The following is a 24,990-nucleotide window of genomic DNA, read 5'->3' as shown; positions in this document are numbered from 1 at the left end:
GCAGAGAAGGCGCACTTTGCTTCCCCTCCCCCCTCTTGTGTTTAGGTGTTGCGCTGTCATGTGATGTGACTTAGACGCTTTGGTTGTTAAGTTGTTTACACATTTTCACCAGTTATATTATAGTTTCTCAACAGTACTTGTTTTAACTTGCTTACTGGTTCTCCTGCCTTTTTTAAAGAAAAATCTTTAAAAAAAAAAACCTTGATAACCAAACCACCACGGCTGCATTTTCATGCTTCGCAGCATCTTTTATTCTCACAATAATCACACGGCTGCTGTAACAGTACATTCAACGGCTGCAGCTCTCCCGCTGCCAGCTGTACACATCACCAACAACACAAGAGTACATTTTTAATCTGGCGAGGCATGACTGTAGATGAGTCCATCTCACATGCAGCGGCATCCCCATCGCCCGCCTGAGGCCGGGGGTCCATCCGGCCGAACCTACTCCCCAGATCCGCTGAGCAGGCGAGGGAATCGGCCCGGACGGGGAAGTGTCCACTCTGGCAGTCGCCCGCGCATCCAGCGGCGCCGGTGACGAGGTGGTTCCTGGGGCCGCCCGCGCCTCCAGCTGCAGCCCCGTAGCTGGTCCGGTGGCCACCCACATTGGCATGTGAGGGTTTTTTTTTTGATCCAGGTTTGCTTTTACTTCATTGGAAGTGTGGTTGGGACTATTGTCACCATAAAAATACTATGCCTCCTCCTCTCTACACACTGATGACAATTTGATTTGCAACTCCATACCCGCTGAGATATGCCAGGTTTTTCGCTAATAGCGCTTTGAGAATCACCTTGTTGGTGCAAAAATACCAACAATTATACTTTATTCATGTATTATTATTGTATGTATTTTTGTATAGTCTACCTTACAATATAAAGCACCTCCAGGCGACTGTTGTTGTGATTTGGAGCTATATAAAAATGTTACCTTTGGCAATTTTTGTAGGTTTGATGAAGGGAATGGGAACAAATGATATATTTTTATGACAGGCTGCAAATAACAAATTGCATAAAGGTACAATTTAAAATTGGTTCTTTACTCAGATGTCAGTTGTGTAGGCAGAACACTGAGTTAGGTATCTTTTTTATGCTTGAATGAGTCATAAATCAGTGTTAAGCAGCTTAACAAAAGAGCGAGAGAGAAAATACATTCCTCTATAAAACGGTCAGGTACAAGGACTGGACTGAAAATGGGTGAAAAAGAAGCCAATGTACAAAAATAAACTACTGGTCAGAACTACATAAAAAAAAAAAATACAAGTCTGTCTCTTTGGAAGGAAAATGTACTGAAATGAGTGGTGGCTCAAGACATTTACACAATATTGTAGATAAAAACTTTACAGCAAAAAATGGCACAATATGCTTGTGTCAAGATTACAACTGTATTATTAAAACATGTCTAATAATGAAGGACTTAAAAAAAAAGTAGATAACATCATCACAAAACCATCGCTGGAATTAAAAGGACAGAAAACCTGAAATGTGCACACGTTCAAATACACAAAAAACAGCTTCCCAGTGTCCTACATTCAAATTTGTCCCATTACCATAGTGCAGCCATAGAATGAATGCGCTGCTTAAACTGCTGCCCACTGACAAAGCTATCACAGAACAGGTTGCATCTTAGAGTTTAAACCTTCCAACCCATCATCCCTGAACTTTAAACTTTACACAAACAGCCAACAACTTTCAGTCATCATCATCACCAAACTTGATCTTCTTCCCCTGGAAGGCCAAGATTTGTCCTTGCTGCTCCTTCCTTCTCTTACTGGCCTCCCAGGATGGATGCAATGCCTGCTGTGGTGCCCGATGTGAGAAGACACCTCCACCCCTGTGATCTTTTTGTCTCAGAACATCGCCTCTGCCTTGTCCCCTTCCTCTGCTAGCGGTAGCAAAGCCCTTATCCTCAGACTCGGGGTGTTTGCCATCGGGGTAGGGCTTGCTGTACTTAGACCCTGAACTTTTCTCTGGCTTCTGGAACTTGGGCTGTTTATTGAAATCTTTATTGTGTTTCCTAAATTTATCTCCACCTTTCCCTCTGCCAGCACCTCTACCCCCAGCTGCCTTGGTCCCAGCCAGAGAAGGACAAAAGAGAGACTCCAGCTTGGTCGCTTTTGATTTCAGCCTAGATTCAAGCTCATCGAGTTGATTCTCGAGCTTGTCCGAAGACACGTTCTCAGCAGAGTCCTTTCCTGCCTCAGCTCTCTTATCCGCCGCCATCTTCTCCATACTTTCGTCTTTTGGCTTTTTCTTTTTCTTCTTGAATTTGCTCACTTTTCCTACAAAGAAGCCGTCATCATCATCGCTCTCCTCCGACTGCGATGACTGCTTGTGGAACCGTTCCTCCGTGCTGTCATCAAAGTACTCTTTCTCTTCATCACCGGATGACTCTAAATCACTCTCTTCCTCAGCTGGCTCAGCCTGGATAATGGGTTTCTCTTTTTTAACTGGAGGTTTATTTTTCACAATCTCCTTTATGTCACTAGTTTTTCCTGGTGCTGCTCTAACACTCTTAGGCTCTGTCTTTTTTTGTGCGTGAACATCAGAAGTTCCACCTTTCTCCGTTTCTTCTCCGACTTCGGCAACAGCTCCATCTTCACTCTCTTTAAGACGTTCCTCCTCGCTGTTTTCCCTAAGCTCCTCTTTTCCCTCCTTTTTCTCTTGTAACTGCAGAGTCACCTTTCCTTCCACTGCCTTCCCTTGATTTTGCACTTTTTCCTTTCCTCCTCGCTTCCCGCTCTTCGTCCGCTCCTCTTTGAAGGCTTTTACAGCTGCTTTGATGTTCTCAATCTTCCTGCTGAATTGAGGGTGGGTGGTGATGCGAGCGATGGCCCGGTCAGATATGGTAGACTTGGGGTTCTTGCAAACCTGCTCAAAGCTGAGATTCTTCTGTAAGGCGGTCTTGGTCACCTGTAGATAAGTTGAAAAAAATATTTCAAAATGAAAAGATAAAGAATGAAATGGCTTGGAAGTCGTTGCAGAAATGATTTGCTGATAGGACAACAAGCCCACCTGATCGGGTACAAGGTTCTTCATGTCGTGGATCTCTTCCAGAAGTCTGGCGGCTCTCCTCTGATTCCTCTCCATCTCGGTCTCGTTCCCCTTCTTCTTCTTCAGCGCGCCAATCTGACGTGTCAGCTTCCTTATGATCAATGCCCTGACCCTCTTCACCTCCTTCCTCATCTTCACCACCTCGTTGTTGAGGTTCAGCACATCTGCCTCCTTTTTCTCCTCATCATGATCAGGTAAGGGATTCTTTTCCTGCTCCTTTTTTTCCTCATCTTCTTCCCTCTCACTTCTTTCTTCTTCCTCTTCTGTTTCTTCTTCCTCATCTTCATCTGTCTCTCCCTCCATCTCCTTCTCTTTGTCCTCAGCAGACGGCACCATTTTCTCCATTTTGTGCAGCATCATCTGTTGAAAAATAAATCCATATACTGCAATAAGAGCAAGAAGTGCAGCACTAGCAATGGTGCAAAAGAAAAAAGTCACGTGAGGGCGAAATGATCTTTTTTTACCCCCATATTAAGTAACCAGAATGCGAACCGTCATAAAAAATTCAAAGTGCAGTTCATTGATATTTGAGGTTATTTAATATAGAAAAAAATGTTGTAATCATAAATATACATCAATTAGATTATTACATCCTCCAACAAACAGATGCATTCTCATAAACTTAGAATTAATGTATTAAAACCACAAAGGACCGGCTGCCTATTTGTGGAAGTCACCATGTTGTCTTGTCATGTTGAATACAGTGGCTGAGCTAAACTCTTGTCTTTTAAATTAGTGTCTGCACCTTCAAATGATATGAAACATCATTCCTATGTTTTATCATGTGAGAAGGAGTCACCTTCACCAAAGAATTGAAAATGAAGGAAAGAGACAACGCCACCACCATATGGATAAAATGTCATCCTCTTCCTCCTCACCTCAACCCTCTAAACAAAGTCAGGGCGCTACGACATGAAAATATGCACAAACATGTTCATTTACTCCAGTTATTGTTGCAATTAGTTATTGATCAGTTATTGACCCCCCCATATTTTACTCACAGCTGACAACAGGTCAGCTAAACAACAAGAACAGCTGGTTATGACCCAATGTTACACCAGCTAACGTTAGGCTTGAGTGTCATAGGAATCACGCTTTCTCTCTGATAAACAGCTTGATGACATCTTCACTTATATAAGAATTTATTCAGTAAGTGCAGCAATGTTGAAACCACTAATGCTAATGTCTGCTAACAGCAGCATACACAGCAGTGCTTATTGACCAAAAGGTTCAAAATATCCTCAACAGTTCACCTCTGTATCGCCATCATCAGTCAGACGTTAGCCTCACTGACTCGTATCAGACTCCTTTCACAAAGTTTTTAGGATACTAACTGAGGTAAATAGCAGACTGGCAGCTTACACTCACTACAGGTGAGCGTTGGTCACAGTTGTTTGTCCTACAGCGACCACCTTAGTTACAATCTACTGATGGCTAGGGGTGAGATTTTACACATTTCACCTATAAGTGGCTTTAAAGGAGAGGCATGCCACTCAAAGAATCCTGACTTTAGGAGGTGAAGGGTGGGGTTAAAAAAATTATTTTGGGGCAATGGTGACACACTTTAAGTTGATTTATCAGATTAGATAGATGGTAAATGGCCTGTATTTGTATAGCGCTTTTACTAGTCCCCCCTAGGGACCCCAAAGCGCTTTACACACCCAGTCATCCACCCATTCACACACACATTCACACACTGGTGGAGGCAGCTACAGTTGTAGCCACAGCTGCCCTGGGGCAGACTGACAGAAGCGAGGCTGCCATCGGTCCTTCTGGCCAACACCAGTAGGCGGTAGTAGGGCTGGGCGATATGACCCAAAATTCATATCTCGATATTTTTTAGCTGGATGGCGATATAAGATATATATCTCGATTTTTTTTTTTAAAGCCATAAGTTAAGAACAAAAAGAGAGTTCTTAGTCACACTGTGTCCCAGATGTCACACGGGCACTTTTATTTACATACAGCGTAGATGTACATGAAGAAATTACTCAAAAATAAATTATCAGCATTTATTAAATAATCATGGTCCATAAATAAAAGAAAATGTTGTTTTTGTGCATAACAAAAAGCTCACAATTGTGCAGTCAAAATGTAAACTAATAGACGCTGAGCATAATAACAAAGAGACAGATTTCACAGCTGCACCACGTCTCTGAACAGGTGCCATTTGTGGTCCTTATACACACACACAGTACGGTAATATTACGTTGAAGCACAGTACGTATCACTTCGCGAGGCTCCTCCCCGGTAGCCATAATCCTCCGACATCAAGCGGTGCAGCCCCGTAGCTTAGCAAAGTCATATTAAAACATTTTTTGACAGATTGCTGAACGCTGTGTACCACATAAAATCGGTTCGCGGTCAGTAAGCACAACCAGAATTCATACATAAGGCGCACTGTCGAGTTTTGAGAAAATGAAAGGATTTTAGGCCGTGCAGCTCCTGCATGTTGTTAGCGCGGTTAGCTTGTTAGCGCGGTTAGCTCGCTAACACGTTGACGCCGTCCAGCCCCACGCACGGGCGATCCGCGGTAACTCGCTAACGGAGATTTTCCGCTTTCATCTTGTCATTGCCTGCAGGTGAAGCTATGAGGGAGGGGGAGTTGTGTTCAGTAAAGGAGAGGCGAGGCTGAGTAACGTTGCGTAGAGACAAAAGTGGACGAAAGAGAGGCAAACCTGCGGCTCCACAAGTATAATTATAACGTAACATAGACTATATCGATATAAACGATATTGTCACATCTTATGTCACTGGACCCACTACAGTTCGCTTACCGTCCAAATCGTTCCACAGACGATGCCATCTCTCATCTCCTCCACACATCACTCACTCACTTGGACACTAGAAGGGGGAATTATGTTAAAATGCTCTTCATAGACTACAGCTCTGCATTTAACACCATAATTCCCTCCACACTCACCACCAAGCTGGAGCATCTGGGACTCAGCTCATCTATGTGTCTGTGGATCTCCAACTTCCTAACTGGCAGACCACAGGCAGTAAGGATGGGCGGACATGTCTCAGCCTCCACCACTCTCAGCACTGGAGCCCCCCAGGGGTGTGTTCTGAGCCCCCTGCTGTACTCTTTGTACACATATGACTGTGTGGCCACTACCAGCTCCACCACCATCATCAAGTTTGCTGACGACACCGTCGTGGAGGGCCTGATCTCTGATAACAACGAGACGGCCTACCTGAAGGAGATTAGGAATCTGGAGAACTGGTGCCAGAGGAACAACCTCCCTCTAAACGTCAGTAAGACAAAGGAGCTGATAGTGGACTTCAGCACTAAGCAGGAGAGGAACTACCAGACCCCTGTCATCAACGAGTGCCCAGTGGAGAGAGTGGACAGCTTCAAATACCTCGGAGTTCACATCACGCAGGACCTGTCATGGTCCTGTCACATCAACGCCGTGGTGAAAAAGGCCCGTCAGCGTCTCTACCACCTCAGACGCTTGAGAGACTTCCAACTGCCCTCCAAGGTGCTCAGGAACTTTTACTCGTGCACCATAGAGAGCATCCTGACGGGAAACATCTTAACCTGGTTCGGGAACAGCACCATGCAGGACAGACGAGCTCTACAGAGGGTTGTGCGGTCAGCTGAGCGCACCATCCGCTCCGAGCTCCCTGACCTGCACTCAATCTACAGCAGGTGGTGCTGGACCAAGGCCAGGAAGATCGTGAAGGACCTCAGCCATCCCAACAACAGACTGTTCTCTCTGTTGAGGTCAGGAAAGCGATTCCGCTCCCTGAAGACCAACACAGAGAGACTAAGGAGGAGCTTCTTCCCGCAGGCGATACGGTCTCTCAATCACACCACCACACAGTACTGACCCACACATATAGTTCTTACACACACACTGGACATTCTGGACATTGTTTTCACTTCATTACTTAAATCACGCTGCTGTTATTGTGTATATGCTGCTGTTATTGTGTATATATTTATTTATATTTCTTCATACATTCTTATATAGTTCTATATTGTGTATTTTGTTGTACAGTTATTTTATTTTCAACTTTAATTTATATATTTTATCTTATTCTCCCAGTTAAATTTACCCTTCATTCTAATTTGTGTTGTACAGTTATTTCATTTTTAACCTTAATTTATATTTTATTCCTTCCTAGTTAAATTTACCCTTTTTAATTTTTCATATTTATTTCCTATCTTATTCATAGCCTTTTCCTTTTTTGTTTTCTTTAGGTCACGAGCAGTTGTCCAAGCATTTCACTACATATCGTACTGTGTATGACTGTGTACGTGACAAATAAAAATTTGAATATATCTCGTATGAAAATATATCGATATTTTTAAAAAAAAAACTTGATATATCGCCCAGCCCTAGGCGGTAGGTGAAGTGTCTTGCCCAAGGACACAACGACCGAGACTGTCCGAGCCGGGGCTCGAACCGGCAACCTTCCGATTCCGATTAACTCCCAGCCACGATCGCCCCGCAATCGTGGCTCAGATGCAGTTTTTATGTCCAAGTAACCACTGAAAGTACAGTAAGATTTTAGCTCATACATCAAAACAACTTTCCTCTGTGGCAGAGTGGCATGACGTCCCCCAAAGAAGGAGTTTGTTTCTGAAGTCCACCCCACACCAGAAATAAATAACATAAAATTAAATACACCGCATACTGCTTTACCGAAATTATCTCTTTTATGGAGCTTTTATCTAAACAGAGATTGGAAACAACTTTTCTTACTACCGTTCTTCCGAGAAATCAAAAAAAATGTGCTTAAATACCCGGCGGACCCTTCCAAAACAAACGTGGTTGAACACGCATGGACGCGTTTCACCACAAAAGAATAGCAATAAATAGCTCGCTCTACTTAAAACACGATTAAACCTGGCAACAAATCCAAAAGAGCATCGCTGCAAAGTTTTACCGCGACACTTACCGTTCAAAAAGGACAACTAAGAGCGAAAACTGAGCAAATCGCTTGGGCTAGCTGGGAGCGGCCATGTTTCGGACGCCTCCGACAGCGGCGTGACGTCAGACGTCAGCGAGTCAACGCCGCCGTGTCGTGAAAAGGGGAGGGCCTTCCGCGGACTGTTTTTATTTATTTCTTTGTTTCATGTGCATAAAACAACAACAATGGTGGATAATTGAAGAAGTGTGAATATTAGGATGAGCGAATGACGTGTCCAGTCATAGTTACCAGGCCGATATCACAAGTGAATCAACAGGGGGATGATGAAGCGGCGCAATGCGGACTGCAGCAAACTCCGACGGCCGTTAAAACGGAACCGAATCACCGAGGGTATATATAGCAGGTACAAAAAGGGGGCCGGGGGGACGTTATTGTATAACAATGGCGCCTCGTTGCATATGTCAAGACAAGGCGGCCAGTCTCTGCTCATGTTCATATTGAAGCGTATTGATGCTTTGTTCTCGAGCTGAATGAACATGCCCGCTTATTGTCATAATTATAGGCCTAGTGTGGCATCGTTTACACGGCTAGGCAGTTAAATTCAAATTCGGGTTAAATGTAAAAGAATAATGCAAATTGCGTTCAGCGGTCAATCCGCTTGACAAAAAAATCCCAAACAAAAACTAAACAAAACCGTGAAGTCGTGGGGGGGAAAATCCTGCTCGTGCTCGAGATGACAGCAGCAATGTCAGAGGCGCTCGTTTTGAAGTGGAACGGGTTCTCACCTGTGCTTTGTCTGCCATACACCGGGGGCTAAATTTAAACACGTCAGTGGAAACCGTTAGCAGTAAACAAAACGAGTCCCCGGACCGGAAAAGCCACACACGATTCAAGCACGGCTCGCAATTTCAAAATAGCATGGCCTTTCCTATAGACTGATAGATGGCAGGCCAGGACAGCTGTGCAGCAAGCTAGCATGTCCAGACATGAAACTCTGTACATACTGTTTTGCCCCCAAAGGTGTTTGGATGGTTTGAACATTGTTCTGATCTTTTATTGATGGGAATAACTGTATGCGTCCGCGCTCTGTGCTTCACTGTTTTTTAGTGGTATTATTATGTTAATTTTTTCTCTGAAATTAAATATTTTTAGCTTTTATAGTGTGAAAGATAAATAAGCTCCATTTGTGTACAACTTTCCCACTTCTTTCATCAATTAAATTAATATAAGCATAAACGGAAGCTTTATGCTTTAAGTTTTTGTGGTCTTCTGCAGTAGACCTGAAAGTCACATGCTCACTCAAAAATGCAGTTTAGTGTTATTTGAGCTTCTGTTCTGTTCACACAAAATGCTGTGCACCCCCATCATAAACTGAGAAGCTTGGTCAGCCTTGCTACAATGTTAGACACCCCAGGGACCAGGTGATCCTCAGATAATGAGCAAGCACTTAGAATAGAATAGAATAGAATTCAACTTTATTGTCATTGCACATGCACAGGTACAGGGCAACGAAATGCAGTTTGCATCCATCCAGAAGTGCTTTAGTGATATAGATATATTACAATATATATTAGCAATAATATAGATATGTGAGTATATTACAGAAATGGGTCTATTATGGTATGTTATAATGTACACGGTATGAAGTATGTTGTGAATATTCTATAACTATAAGTATGTACAGGCTGTAGTGAGTACAAGCTATGTACAGGATATGAACAGGATATAAATATGAAAAACTATACAGAATATGAAATAAATAACTTTACAGAATCTGAGATATACAGCTATACAGAAATGGGAACTATGCAAGTTGTAAACAGTTGTAGGATTAAAGATTATCGAATGTACAGAATGATTATTTACACAGAGCTATACAGTAGTGCAGTTAAGATAAGTGAGGGTGTAGATAGTTTCTACAGAGGCTATATAAAGTGCTAGTGGTTGTGAGTGGTGGTTCAGTCCATGTTATTATTGTGTGTTTGAGGGTACAGTTGTCCATTGTGGGTGTGTGTATGTTCAGTCCATGAGTTTAACGTGGGTCAGATGTCAGGAGGCAGAGTTCAGGAGTCTGACAGCTGTGGGGAAGAAGCTGTTCCGGTACCTGGTGGTCTTAGTCCGGAGGCTCCTGTAGCGCCTCCCAGAGGGCAGGAGGGTGAAGAGTCCATGTGATGGGTGACTGGGGTCTTTGATGATTTTCCCAGCCCTTTTCAGACACCGCTTCCTGTAGATGTCTTTTATGGCAGGAAGTGGTGCTCCGGCGATGCGCTGGGCAGTTTTCACGACCCTCTGCAACGCCTTCCGGTCCGAGGCAGAGCAGTTCCCGTACTAGACTGTTATACAGTTGGTCAGGATGCTCTCGATGGTGCAGCGATAGAAGTTCACCAGGATGTCTGAGGACAGGTGGTTCTTCCTCAGAGTCCTCAAGAAGAAGAGGCGCTGGTGAGCCTTCTTGACCAGCTTGGAGCAGTTGGTCGTCCAGGTGAGATCCTCGGAGATGTGGACTCCCAGGAACTTGAAGCTGCTCACACGCTCCACAGCCGTCCCCTTAATGTGGATGGGTGGATGTGGTGATGATGGGGAGGAAGAACTCCCTCTTAAGACAAAGAGACCTTTGACAGAGCCAGGCTCAGGAAGGGGCAGCCATTAGGAACACTAACCCCCAAAATTGGCTGGGGACACTGTGGGAGAGAGAGACGAATGTCTGTGCCATGCAATAGTTTGGTATAAAACACGGAGTGCAGAGGAGAAGCATTCAGCCCCAGGAGCTTATAGCAGTATACCTAAGGGATAAGGATGGTTCAGGGAGCTTTTAGGACAACCGGATAACAAACTACCGAAGTCGAGCCCAGAAGTAACAAATGCACGTACCAGTTACCAGTTTTTCAGCAGGAGGCAGGATTATTCCTACTTTTGCCTTCAATCCTAGAGCTAGCACTGCAGGTCGCACTGAAAATGTGGTTCCTATAAACATATTAGACTGTTGCATAAACCTGAGGCCCACATGACTGTCATTAAACTGTATCTAAATCCACAATAAGCCATCTTTAGTGGCTCTGCTTTATCTCCTTTTTTCATTTGTCCATTCACCTTCCTTTTTCCCCTGTGTTTTCCTCTGTCTCTTCTCCACAGCACGTTCCTGTACCTGAAGTTCCTGGTAGTGTGGGTGTTGGTCCTGCTGGCTGACTTTGTGCTCGAGTTCCGCTTTGAGTATCTGTGGCCCTTTTGGCTTTTCATTCGAAGTGTCTACGACTCCTTCAGATATCAGGGGCTGGTAAGAGCTTAGTTGTAATGACCCTGAACACACCGCTCCTTCCACTCAGTATAAATGCACGTTGGAAGATGAAACATCTAATATCTCCATCCTTTTCTCTCCCACGCGTTTTTAGGCATTCTCCGTCTTCTTTGTGTGTGTTGCGTTTACATCAGACATCATATGCCTCCTCTTCATCCCCGTCCAATGGCTGTTTTTTGCTGCCAGCACCTACGTATGGGTCCAGTATGTCTGGCACACAGGTTAGTCCAAGTTGGGTTTTTTTTCTTGCTTTGTTTTTCCCTTCTGGCAGCCAAATGGCCACTTTCACCTCAAATACTCAGTGCGCAAGAAATTCAAAGCTGCCAAGTTTCTTCTCTGCTAACTTGATGTTTTTTTCCCCGCGTCTCCTCCTTTCATGCAGAGAGAGGAGTCTGTCTACCCACTGTATCGCTGTGGATCCTGTTTGTGTACATCGAAGCTGCCATACGATTCAAAGATCTGAAGAACTTTCATGTAGACCTGTGTCGACCCTTTGCTGCTCACTGGTGAACATCAGTTTGTGATTTTTGCAACAATTTTCAATGTTCAGTAGTAAGAAATAAAATCATGACTTCCTTAATTTTTCTAATAATTGTACAAAGCACCAATTGTTTCCCCCCTACCTCCCAGTATCGGCTATCCAGTGGTGACTCTAGGCTTCGGCTTTAAGAGCTACGTTAGCTACAAGATGCGACTGAGGAAACAGAAGGAAGTGCAAAAGGAGAATGAGTTCTACATGCAGCTCCTACAGCAGGCGTTACCTCCAGAGCAGCAGATGCTGCAGAGACAAGAGCGGGAGGCAGAAGAGGGTAAGTCACAAAAACACATTAAAGGGGTTCTGTAATATTTTTCAACCATTTCTTTCATCTATATTCTGGTACTATTGTATGTTCTCATATTAAATAAGTGTTTCAAATAATAAAATGTGTATATATATATGGACGTAATCCCTGCTAGTCAGAAACTCGGGCTTCAGACAGGATGGATAGCCATTCATTTCTTTCTTTATCCAAACAGTTTAACCACAGATAGTTTGCCACTGTGTCATGGGGCTAATGAAAAATGTGATCGCTAATTATTATTGAAGCTTTCACTTGAAGGCGTGCTTTCACCAATGCAGTTTAGAAAAAGTCTGCACACTGTTGTCTTCTAGCACTTAGCTTTACTTAAGAACTAAGAGCTCTAGATATGAGGCCATCTGGACTAACAAGTGTCTAATATACCATCAGAAGTATTGCGTGCCAGTCACATTGTGGTGATTAATGGCACGTCAGTCAGCATTTTCCCAAAGCTGGACGCACCGGCAGGCATCAGCATTAACTGTCCGGTTGTCATGAACAGCTCATTAAGTTGCAGCTGATTATAACACATACTTGTACAGGATGTCAGTTCAGGCTTCAGACACTGATTTCAATCTTTAGCAGAAGATGGCATTGACACTTGTCATCGTGCTGCTTCTTGTTTTGTCCAGTGAATAATTCCAAATGTAGAAAGTGAGGCGTCGAGTACAGCACAGATCCCATACAGAGCGTTGAACCCAGTTTATTTTCCTTTTTTTCCCCTTTAAAGCTACAAATGACAGAAACACTTCACATGTAAGCAATGTAAGCTGAAAGAGTGAAGTCACTGTCATTTTACATCATTGGCCACAAACAGCTCACTTTGATCTTAAGCAGGCTGGATCAGACCAGTGAAACTGTGATCAAAAAGTGGATAGTGGAAAAACAGCAACGTTTTTTAATCATTTAATTGTTTATGTTTTACTTAATTACTTTGGTGTAGTTTAAATGCCAATAACGGGGAGGGACGTTTGTTCTGGCTGATTCTGGCCCCCAGACCACATGTTTGACACCTCTGGCGTTATAAGCTGACTGTTCGTGTTAAGAATTTGTATAAAAACAGCTTGGAAAAAAAAAAACTAAAGAATTTTTAAAAAGAGAATAAAGAAACAAGCAAATGTTCTGACTTTAACACTGCTACAAATGTTGAGCTGTTCATAAGCTCGCATAGACGTAATCAGCCATCGCTGTATATGAACAAGGCTGGTATCCTGCTTGTGGATATGTTACCTTTTGGGCTTGAAGTGGGAAATAAACAAATGCAGTAACAGTTGCAGTTATTGATGTTAAAGGGGATGAAAGAGTTATAAGAAGAGAGTACTGTTTGGCTAACCCTATATATGTTTCACACTCCTTCTAAAGGCCTGTTGGTCAAGCTTTAACATCAGAGTTGGGTCATGGTCGGGGTAAGGATTTGGCATTCGGATGTGATAGTTGAAGTTGGTTGATCACATTCCTAGACTAGGTGATACAAGCAGACCTCAACTCGTCATGGGATGGGACGTACAGCATCATTTCACTACATGGTGTTATGTAAACTAGATGACTCAGTGCACACCTGTTTAACTTAACCTTTCAGTTTTCATCAGAAAATGCTGATGTGGCTACTAGTCATCGCTTTCTTAGAAATTCACAAGTTGGTAGTTTATGTTTTGAAATGATCTGTTACGCTTCGGATGCTCTGCTTTGCTTTCAAACCACATACAAACCGAGATGCAGAACTAGACCCAGCTTTTTTTTTCTGCGGCTCGGCCCAGATTTTTAGAGTTTGTTTGACAGCGCGTACACCTGCTGAGACAAACTGAACAAAACAGGAAATGCACCAGATTTGGTCCCCCCCCCCCCCTAAACAGGTTAGGTCTGAAATCACTCTTTTCTGTTAATACAAAACAGGAAACTCGGCTGCTGCCACAAGGCTGTTTTTTATACACACATATATGTATATATATGATATATAGATTGCCAAGGTCATCACTCATTCTCTGTTTATGACCAAATATGAATTCAGTTTGCATTAGTATTTGCTTCAATTCATCTACTGTGTTTTTCTGTGTGTTCTAATGCTGTATTCAATTGCTTTCATCCAGCTGCCTTAGCTAAAGGAATCTCAGAGGTAGAGCCCACAGTGGTGTCCCAAAACGGAGCACCTCCTGGAAAGAAAAGCACTTCAGTACCGTTACCTGAGCTGGAGTACCGGGAAAAAGGGAAGGACACTTCTGCAAAAGAGGGCAAAAAACAGAACACAGTTGGAATCAATAACAACAGTATTATACACGCACTGGACTCCAAACTACAGGAGACGGAATATATTGAGAACTACGTTGGGGCAAAAAGACTGAACAACGACCTGGCAGGCGACAACACGCACGCCGACACCAACACGCACACTTCTTCTAAAGAGGAAATTGGGGGGATGGGGAAGAACTACAAAAATGCCAGCGGAGGAGGCGGAGGCAGCAACTCGTCACCTCGGAATCACAGTTCTGCCAACGGCAGCGTGCCGCCAAGTTCCTCAGCTAATAAGAATGAGAAGAAGCAGAAGGGAGCAGGGAAGGGGCAGAAGGATCCGGTGGAGAACTGCATCCCCAATAACCAGCTGGGAAAGCCAGATGCTCTAGTGCGGTAAGACACCCCCGTTATCATTTTCCGACATCCATTTTTTACTTGGATACTTTGAGGGACACTCACTACTTGCCACGTTTCCTTTTGTCTATCTCTGCTGGATAGCCAGCTTAGTCATATTTCAACACTGAAGCTGCTAAAACAACACTAGCATTATGTACTATATTAGAACAACTCTACACTGAAACTGATTCTTTTCGGAAATGTGTTTGCTAATATTGCCGTGTCCCTTCCCAAAGACTGGAGCAGGATGTGAAGCGTCTGAAGGCAGATCTTCAGGCCAACAGGCAGCTGGAGTCGGAGCTGCGGAGTCAGCTTTCCTCTCTGAGCAGCCAGGATCGTAGCCTGCGCTCCGAACTGAGCCAGCTGCGCCAGGACAACGAGCTGCTACAGAACAAGTGAGTGCATGTACACTTAATTGTCAGGACCACTACAGTCAAAAGAAAAGATCAGTATTTCCAACTGAAGTGATTCATATTTGACTGTATTACTCTGTTTTCGGACCTCCCCAATCTTCCATATGCATATATGGAAAGCCAGAAGAGGCAGCAGCAAGCCGCTAGCACAGAACAAAGCAGGAAAGACAACAGATATAATACTGATTATCTAAGAATGTCAAACTCATTTTAAACTGTGAGCAACAGCCCGATTTGAGCGGGGCAGACCAGTGAAACACTCCTCTCTATCAACATAAAGATATTTAACGGTACACCTAATCCCTGCAATAGCTTGGTATTAGAAAAAGAAATGCAAGTGAAAGAAATATTCTGCCACAACTTTTTTTATTTCTTACACATAAATGATAAGAAATACAGAAATTGTTCTGGTAGCTTATTATAAAACAGAAAGTTGTTTTATTTTTTTTCTTATTTTTATTGCTTCGAACCCGTTGTTAAAAAAAAAAAAACCCCAAACAAACAGAAATTTCTATATTGGTTAAAAAAAACAGGACGTCTGTTGTTATTGTCATTGTTATTATTATTGTTATCATTGTTTATTTGTTACTTTGATGTAAATACAAATGGCTGTGGAGGAGGTCTTTATCTTTAGGAAAAGCTGTAAAATGTAAAATACAGTTTGAAGTTCAAAACTTATGCCCTCCTTAATATTTTGGAAACATGTCTAGTGGGCCGGTTGGGAGTCTTTGCCAGGCCCAATTTTGGCCCCTAAATCTTATGTTTGACACCCATAATGAAAGATATAACATGAAAGGAGAAGCTGGGGTGGAGGTGGTTTGTAAAGTGGTTTGCAGATAAGATATTTTGGGGAAGGCAGTTTGGGTTAGTGATATAACCTCAAGGATAATTGTATATTAAGGAAATCTGTCCTAATGATATTTACAATGATATAGAAAAACACATTTTATTCTTGATCACAGCTTGCACGCTGTTGCATTTATTTATTAGTGCAAGCAAAAGTAAGGGGAATTTCCATCCTTCTATTCCAAGGAGTTACTGTCATTGATGATGCACTAATCTGATCTAATCTTAAGTGTGAATCTATTGCCACAAGGTGCCAGTAGCAGCATTAAAATTCATTAGTAGTATAGCGCATTATATATAGCATAGTGACACAGCGTCAGATAAATGTAAACATAAAAGTAGCCTTGTAGTGTTTTCACTGGAGTTGAGCTGATCTGCCTGGACTGCGGCTGGATTTTTGTAGCCTGCCTGCTAACACTATGTGTGATTTGCATTTTTTTTTGTTTTTGTCTGGGTTTTTTTCTTCACAGTTTTTCAGATTCAAGTTTCTAAAGTCGTGTTCCACTGAAGAGAGGCAGATTAGTGCCATTTGTTCCCATAATGCGACTGTAGGAGTGTAGATTTGTCTTTAGAACCTCAGTGCACATTTATTTTAAACTTCATGGCCCAAGATCAGAGCAGTGAACATGCATCATTTTGCACTAATGTTCAAGTTTGGTTCATCTGTTCAGCTCGTTTCCAGTTCTATATTTTTATTCATAGGAACTGTAGAGAAATTTGCATGAGTCACAGTTTAAAATAATCCCCGTTTATCTTCTACTGGGCATTGGTGCAGCTCTTTAGTTCATCCACTGTTTAAAACAAGCTGTTTGAGCTTCTCCCTGTTTAAGGCCACACTCCTTTTAAACCAACAGAAACTGAGTACTTTAAGTTATTGGTGCTGGAGGTGGTTGTGCAAGCCACAGAGTCATGGAATGTATTTTCACAAGTGCTTTTTGCATTTTGGCTTCGTGTGTCGTTCATCTGAGATTGTATTTACCTCAAATTTAAGACCTGCCAAGGACCAGGTGATTTATTTTTTTTTTTAATGTGGTAATATGTACAACTTTATAATTCTAAAGAAGGTGTGCTTTCATTTTTTAACATTACTATATAATACTTTTCAGAACGGATTGCCCCGTGCGTGGGGCTGCACGGCGCTAATGCGTTAACGAGCTAACGTGTTGACGGCGTGCAGCCCCACGCACAGGTGATCTGCGTTAACTCGCTAATCGAGGCTATGTCCACACTAGCCCGGATAGATTTGAAAACGCCGTTTTTGTCTGAAAACGCTCTGCGTCCACACGAGCATTGAAACATTGAAACTGGCGAAAACGCTTACGTTCCAGTTCTGCGCATGTATAAAAGGCAAGACACTTCGACCTGCCTCATTTCTGTCTGTTGTTTATTTACTTTCCGGCTCGTTGAACCATCACCGCAAAATGTCGATGAAAAGCGCCAAGTTTTTTTAAATGGACTAATAATGAGGTGGAGTTGTTGCTGCGGGTAACACAAAAGTACAAAGTTGCAAAAGCGAGTGAGAATTAAAGAATTTGAAGAAAAGCTATCTGGAGCATGTACAGACTGATATTAATCTTTAATGCGCTGTCAAAATTGAGAGCAAACAAAACAATTGCTGTGTAATGCCCTCCGCTATCTTTGTTTAATTGGTCACATGACTGCATCACATGACTAAAATGTGTCATCGTTTTAGAAAGTCTCCTTTTCGCTGTCCACACTGCCATGAAAGCACTGTTTTCAAATGTGAGCGTTTTCGAAACGCTGCGTTTTCCATCAGCGAAAACAGCATCTCACTGTGGACGGGAGGCCAAAACGGAGAGAAAACGATGCGAAAACGCATTAGTGTGGACTTAGCCGGAGATTTGCCGCGTTAATGCAGTTATGGCGTTAACGTCATTTTAACAATATTAACGCTGACAGCACTAATTTATATAGCACAAAGTCACAACAAAAGTCGCCTTAAGGGTCTTATATTGTAAGGTAAAGACACCAAAGTAATACAGAGAAAATTCCAGCAATCTGACGACCACCTATGAACAAGCACTTGGAGACAGTGGGAAGGAAAAACTCAATTTTTAACTGGAAGAAGCCGCTGGCAGAACCAGGCTCAGGGATGGGAAGCGAGGGAGACCGGACCTAATAGAGATTAATAATAATAATGAATGATTAAATGTAGCGTGGTTTAAAAATACATAGAGAGTGAAAAGAGGTTAATGAAGAGGAAACGTGGATCAAAGGAAGCCTTCAGGAGCCTGGGCCTATAACATCTAAATAAATACACCAAATATTCTCAATGATTTCATTGTTGACTATTTTTTCCTGTGTCCTCCAGGCTCCACAGTGCTGTCCAGGCCAAGCAGAAGGATAAGCAGACCATCTCCCAGCTGGAAAAGAGACTAAAGGCTGAGCAAGAGGCTCGGGCTCTGGTTGAGAAACAGCTGGCTGAGGAAAGGAAGAGGAAGAAGATGGAAGAGGCCACTGCCGCCAGAGCTGTAGCTCTTGCAGCTGCAACCAGGTACAAGCCCTCACTATTTTTGTCTTTTGACTCTTAGCTGTTTTGTTTTGGGGGATTTTCAGCTCCTAAAAAGTTTTTTTTTTCCTCCTCTGCCCAACAGAGTGGAGTCGACCGATTCGCTCCGCGGTCGTATCAGAGAGCTGGAGACAGAGTGTAAGAAGCTCAGCATGGATATGAAACTCGCAGAGGAGCAGATTAGAGACCTGGAGGGCAAATGTCAGGTGAGCCTGAGAAGCAGAGCCTTTCCTTTATTATAACTGCGCTTTGTTCTTGTCAGTGTTTGCATACCAGGTTTAAATTGATTGGAAAGTACATTATTTAATTGCTCCGAATATAAATGCAGTTAACGGGCTGCTGCAGGACTCCAGCATATTTTTCCCCTGTTCTAAATGCTTAGTGTAAGTAACTGTTATTTTATAGCATAATAATGTTGTCTCACTTTCCTTTTCTGTTTCTCTCACTCCTGCTTCACAAAGGAGCTGCGCAAGTATAAAGAGAACGAGAAGGACACCGAGGTGTTGATGTCAGCGCTGTCCGCCATGCAGGAGAAGACCCAACACCTGGAGAACAGCCTCAGCGCCGAGACCAGGATCAAACTGGACCTCTTCTCTGCACTGGGGGATGCCAAGAGGCAGCTGGAGATAGCACAAGGTAAACTGCTGCTGTAGGAATCCAGTCATTTGCTCCTGAATTTCTAGTTCTCCCTTTGAATGAAGCACTTGCCTGCTCACAAGAACTGTGTCATCTGTAATAGAGAGGATGAAATTCTAACACAATGACTAAAGGGCTCTTGAAGAGGATATTAGAAATGAGGAAATATTTTTATGAGACGCTGAAACTGCAGTGCTAGGGGCGCAGCAATTCTAAACTTGTTCCATAATCTTTTGTAACCTAATGGCTCGACAAACCTCCGTCTGTCTCTGGGAGCAAAATTGATAAACGACAGCCGCTACAGCAACACCATAAATCCCCAGCTACACGAGTGTAAGGAAGCGTTTGAGGTCTTGCTTTCAGCATCACAGCGTGGCTTTTTTCCTAGTTTTATCTAGTGATTACTTTCACACATCTTACTTCAGTGATTGCAGTGAGGATCATGTCTTCGCTTTGTTTCATTTGTGTAAACACAGAAGCAGCAAAGCAACGAATTTCAATTACATTTTACATTTTGCCTCAAGGCACTTTATGTTTTAAGGTAAATACTCTAAAATAATAATAATGAAATTCCCAACAATTGGACAACCCCCTTATCAGCAAACACTTAGAGACAGAAGGAAGGAAAAACTCCCTTTTAACAGGAAGAGAAGCAGAATAAGAAGGTGAATCGACTGGTTAGCTGGGCCTTTCTGTGTCGAGTTTGCATATTCTCCCAAATTCAAAATGCTGGTTTAATTGGTGACACTACATTTGCCATAGCTGTGACTGTGTCTGTCTATATTTGTGTGTTTGGATGGGTCCATCTCAGACACAGGCCCCACCCACCTGTTATTAAAACTTCCTGTTTTCAAGCGCAACTAATCTGAAGACGTCTCATAGAGAGTGGGAAGAGAGCTAAAACATGCCATACCAAGACTGGTTTAAAATGAATAAGATGAATGATAATTATTTTAAACTATGAGGGTCAAGTGTGTAAATACTTTTTTAAACAGTAATTGATCATGTTGATGGTGTTTTTATTGAACACAATGCTGTAATTCATTACACCTCACGTGAGAGTGTGGTTGTCAAGTGCTGACTTAATCTCAGTAAACTGCAGTTAGATTTTAATGAAAGAAGGCAAAGCCCAAGTGAAACTAATCACCTTTAAAATATGTTATTAATTCCACCTGTGCTTGACACCGTATCTTCTTTTTCCTACTAGCTTTTATATTCTTTGACTTGGTGAATTACGGCATTTTTAGCTAGCTATTACGGCCCTTGGTTGCATAGTGTGGGACTAGCTACTCTCCTTATGGTGGCTGTGGTTTCCAGATTTGAATGACATTACTACAGGCTAAAAACAGGTCTTCAGCAATGTTACTGAAAAACAGTAGATAAGTTAGGAAGCCACTGAAAAATTACCCTGAAATCATGTTGCAAACTGCATGAAAGCCATGGACTGTTAATATTTTTGTTGCCCCTCATGTTTAAAACCAAAACCAACACACAAAAAAATTGTACAGTGTGTCTTTGTTTTGACTTCCCCCCCTCACCCCCCAGGGTACTTCCTGGTAAAATGTAGTTCTTCCTTCCCATTGTCACCAAATGCTCACTCATAGGGGGGTCATTTGATTGTTGAAGTTTTGTCTGTATTATTGTAGGATATTTACCTTACAATATAAAGTACCTTGAGGCGACTGTTGTTGTGCTTTTCTTGGAATATAAGTAAAACTTAATTAAAAAGAAGGTGGCTTTAATATAACTGGGAAACTGGTCTTGTGAAACATCACTGCCTACCTAATAATGAGATGAGAACAGGAAGATGAGAGAAATTCATCTAAACTCATGATTTGTTCTTTTATTTTATTGTAGTTTAGTTTTTTTCTTTTGGTCACGTTTATAAAGTTGATCCCATCCCTTTAATATTTCGGGCTGTATTAGCCCAGAAGGAAGTCAGAAATGAGGCTTTGCTATGAGAGCACACCTAAGGCTGTTTGATGTTCGGTCTGTCTGCCCCTCTGCTGTTTGTAATACTGTGAAATGAACGTTGTGTTTTTCCCACTCATCTCATCTCATCCCATCCAGGTCAGATCCACCAGAGGGAGCAGGAGATTGCAGAGCTGAAGCAGAAGATAGCAGAGGTGATGGCAGTGATGCCCAGCCTGTCCTACTCGTCAGATGGCAGCAACCTGAGCCCCGTGACCCCGCACTACTCCTCCAAGTTCATGGACAATAGTCCCTCCTCCCTGGACCCCAACGCCTCAGTTTACCAGCCCCTTAAAAAGTGACTCTGACATCCACGTTTGTCAGACGGGACTTTTCCTTTATTTTGATCTCAGTTCTGGTTTCGGGTTATTTTACATTATTTTCAAGCTTACAAAGCCCCGGAAAGTTTTTGCACTTTCAACACACACACACAGACACACACAGCCCCTCCAGACATCTGGGTATTCGCTCTGGGTGTTTTTTATTTGGGTTTTTTGTCCTATTTATTTTAGGGGGGGGGGGGGTTGAATTTTGCTTGTTTGTTCATTTTGGGTTGTTTTTAGTTTTGAGGGTGTGTTGTTTTTTTTGTTGTTGTTGTTGTTTTGTTTTTTTTTGTTTTTTTGGATTTAGCCATCAGACAGCGCGATCTGTTTGAAGGTTGGAGAAAGGAACAAACATTGTTTGGCCAAATGTACTGACGAGCCATCATGCATCGCTTCGTGTCAGTCTTCTTTTAGTGTAAAGCGTGAACCTCCCTCACAGGCATATATTTCTTTCTCTCTCTCTCTCTCTCTTTGTCGTCTGGATTAAACTGACAGCCAGGCTCTTAGTTTAAGAAGAATTAGCTTCTTTTTTTTCTTTCCATGATGGTTTGTAGATGACAGAAGGCATACTTTCAGTGCAGATGTGAATTCGAAGCTCACCTGTAAAGTAAAGCCCTGTGAGAGATACATGAATGTAATACTGTTCATGTTTTGATATCAGCATTAACATAAATCAGTGATTGTTTGTTTCGGGTTTTTTGTAATATTTCAGTTCAGTCACGCCGATGTACATTTCTTCTGATTTAGTGATACTGAACAGATGATCATTTGCTGTGTTTCTCGGATACACTTTTAGTCTCTCGATGCTGGAATAGCGGTTTCTCCAGGATTATCAGTAAGTGGATGAAGCAGATGTAGACTACTACTCCTTGATTGGACGTGGCACTGCCGAAAAAAAGAAAAATGTTCCATCACCATTCAGTTGTTTGCTGCAGACACCTCTCTTCTTCTTCTCCCTTCTGGACCAAATTAGAACCGGTTAAGGCCATATCATTCGCTGGATTTAATGATGTCGAGGTAACCACCCCGTCCCTCCCGTTACCTTTATTTGGGGATCTCACAGTGCCTTGCAGTTTCTCTTTTTCAAAAAAAATGCAGAAAATACATACTTTGCAATCCTGGGATCTAAAAGCTTCAAACCTGTTTTCTCTCTCTTTATCCTGTTCATCCACTCACACGCGTTCATCAGTATTCAAAAGCTAAACCGATTACGTGTCATATCGCAGCTAATTGACCAGCTGCGAATTTAAAGGGAAAGCCTAACTCTGGTACATGGTACGCATCGTTTCACGGTGACACAGTCTTGGTATGCCAAACACCAAACCAAACTGATTGTCTTGCCTTCTTGCCGGCATTTTGTTGTTTACAGCGATGTACATTGACTTATTGAGGAATGTTTTCTTTCTTTCGTTTGGGTTCTTAAGTGCCAAGTGTTGCCATTCTGTTTCCATCCATACTTCGATTGATGTAGCTAGCATAATGTTTGCAGGAAAAAAAAGAGTGCTGTTATGTTTTTGTTTTGTTTTGTTTTTCGGTTTTGTTTTGTTTTTTTGTCAGTAGAACATATTCGGATAGTGTTGTGTTTACAAAAGGTTCCGGGCCGATCATGATGAAGCAGCAGAAGCAGATGGTCAGTCGGACTGCTCGTGTTATTCGCACATTTATTTATTTGTGACAGCCTTTTTTTTTTCCTTCTTTTTTAAATTGAGTGACACTTCTTTGATATTTCCCATCACGATCAGTTGGTTTCCAGTGTTTTCTAACCAGGAAGGATTGTGTGAATGTGTCGTGTTGGAAAAAGGTTACCCCTGAACCATTTGACCATGTTGTGATGTCATGTTGCCTACCTGGGGAAAAAAAGAAAAAAAGAAAAAAAAAAAAAGTATTGTTTGTGGATCGCTCTGGCGTTGTGAATTCAGTTCTCAAGTTGCTTTTACAAGTTTGTGTAGAAGGAAGAGAAGGTTTAAAAAAGTGCTTTGTTTTATCTTTTTATTGCTCCACCATGTTTTTGTTTTCTTTACTCAAAGTGATGGTGGCTGTGTCACACTTTTCACTTTGGTCATCACTATTAAAGAAAGTCTTGCTGGTGGCAACGCAAAGCTGTTGAGTCTGTGTACGCGTCATGTTCTGTGTGTGGACTTTCACAGGCCTTTTACATAAAACTTATCACAACATGGGGACAGTGTGATCTGCAGAATTTGCAAAGTAAACAAAAAAACGTACCAGTCAGTATTCTCAAGGAAAATATCGAAACTTGTGAGACTTGTAATTTGTATGTGCTGTTTTCTATTCACACTCATTTAAAGCAGTAGCTTGAGCTTGCTGACACCTCCCAAACCTTTAATCTGGGTTTATTTGTTTTGTTCATGTTGTTATGTCTAAACTTAGACAAAAAACACATGTCCTATAATTCAATGGTGATTTCAGGTGCTATTTGTAAATACCTACTCTGTTTTTTTTTGTTGTTTTTTTTTTCTCTCCCCCCCTCCCACGTAACCTGATATAAGCTTCATTCACTCATAAGGTAGACCAGGGGGGTCAAACATAAGGCCCAGAATTAGGCAAAGACTCCAATTCAGCCCTGCTGCACAACTTTGGAAAATGCAAAGGAGGTTATTCATGGTACTCCAAAGTAATTAGGTAATTTTTTTTTTTTTTAATTAATGATGGAAATGTTCCTTTTCTCCACCATCTACTACATAGATTTGTTTTGGGTTTTGTTTTTTTAATAAATGGAAATAATAATGGATACAAAGGAAATACACTCTGTATCCATTGCACACAATACAATGTATACACTTACAATCAATTTATAAGTGCATATATATTTTTAAGAGTTGTGCTGAGAGATTTCATTACTAGAGCAACATTTCTTTATCCTGCAGAGAAAACAGACGATGTTAAGGTTACACTTCTTACGGTGGCCCTGAGAGGCCAAACGAACTGCAACTTAAGACAACACCAGCAATAAGCAAAACGCTGAAAAAGCACACAAAACACAGCGGAAATAGGAACAACGAAAACAGAAATAGGAAAGAAAGAAAAAAAAAAACAGAAACTACTTCTTATCTTAAGATATGTCAAGAATGAAATCTGTAATTGCTTCAGTTTTAGTGAATGAAATTCTAGAGATTTACTTGTCTGTTATTTAGCACTGATTAGCAGACATGCCTGTCTATTGTGCCTGTATAGTTTATAAATGCATTTTGCTAACCAAGTTGTTATACGGGCAGTCTGCCAATTCTGGGTTTATACTGTAAGAGCATTCTTTAAAATTGTGTCCTGAAAGCTATAGTTGAGGTTCTGATTTGGTCATATTTATGTGGCTCTTCCATATGAATCGTCTCTTCTTTTTTAATTTATTTATTTAGCATCCTTTCAGATACCACGTAATGTCCCATGTAATTCAAATGCAGCACCACTCCTCTGTTCGGCTAGTAAAGTCAGTGTTGTGCAAAAAATGATTGCTCGTATTTAAATTTCTATATATAAGTTTTTGTGTCTATAATATGTGAAACCTGTGAAATGTATCCCTCATGAATGATATCAAGTCATCTTGAGCCACAATCAACATTCC

General features: G+C 42.0%; 2 protein-coding genes across 3 annotated transcripts; one reads left to right on the top strand and one right to left on the bottom strand.

The window, feature by feature from the left end:
- Positions 1-223: 223 nt before the first annotated feature.
- On the bottom strand, positions 224-8,896 carry srfbp1 (serum response factor binding protein 1). Of its 2 annotated transcripts, none has more exons than XM_040020679.1 (3): positions 8,721-8,896; positions 3,013-3,411; positions 224-2,910 (listed from the first exon to the last, which is right to left on the bottom strand). In XM_040020679.1, the coding sequence occupies exons 1-3, from the start codon at positions 8,736-8,738 to the stop codon at positions 1,690-1,692; spliced, it is 1,638 nt and encodes a 545-aa protein (XP_039876613.1). In that variant the 5' UTR covers positions 8,739-8,896; the 3' UTR covers positions 224-1,689. The 2 variants fall into 2 exon arrangements, with proteins under 2 accessions (XP_039876613.1, XP_039876614.1); XM_040020680.1 differs by lacking the exon at positions 8,721-8,896 and adding an exon at positions 7,963-8,093.
- maco1a (macoilin 1a) lies at positions 8,131-23,520 on the top strand. The gene is made up of 11 exons (XM_040020678.1): positions 8,131-8,338; positions 11,068-11,209; positions 11,325-11,451; positions 11,613-11,736; positions 11,861-12,039; positions 14,157-14,691; positions 14,931-15,089; positions 18,286-18,468; positions 18,569-18,689; positions 18,945-19,119; positions 21,190-23,520. The coding sequence occupies exons 1-11, from the start codon at positions 8,256-8,258 to the stop codon at positions 21,390-21,392; spliced, it is 2,031 nt and encodes a 676-aa protein (XP_039876612.1). The 5' UTR covers positions 8,131-8,255; the 3' UTR covers positions 21,393-23,520.
- The last annotated feature ends 1,470 nt before the right edge of the window (positions 23,521-24,990 follow it).

Source organism: Simochromis diagramma, unplaced genomic scaffold (assembly GCF_900408965.1).
Source record: "Simochromis diagramma unplaced genomic scaffold, fSimDia1.1 OVJJ01000753.1, whole genome shotgun sequence".
Classification (NCBI taxonomy): Eukaryota; Metazoa; Chordata; class Actinopteri; order Cichliformes; family Cichlidae; genus Simochromis; species Simochromis diagramma.
Note: the sequence above shows the minus strand (reverse complement) of the source record. Positions and strands in the feature narration are given on the sequence as shown.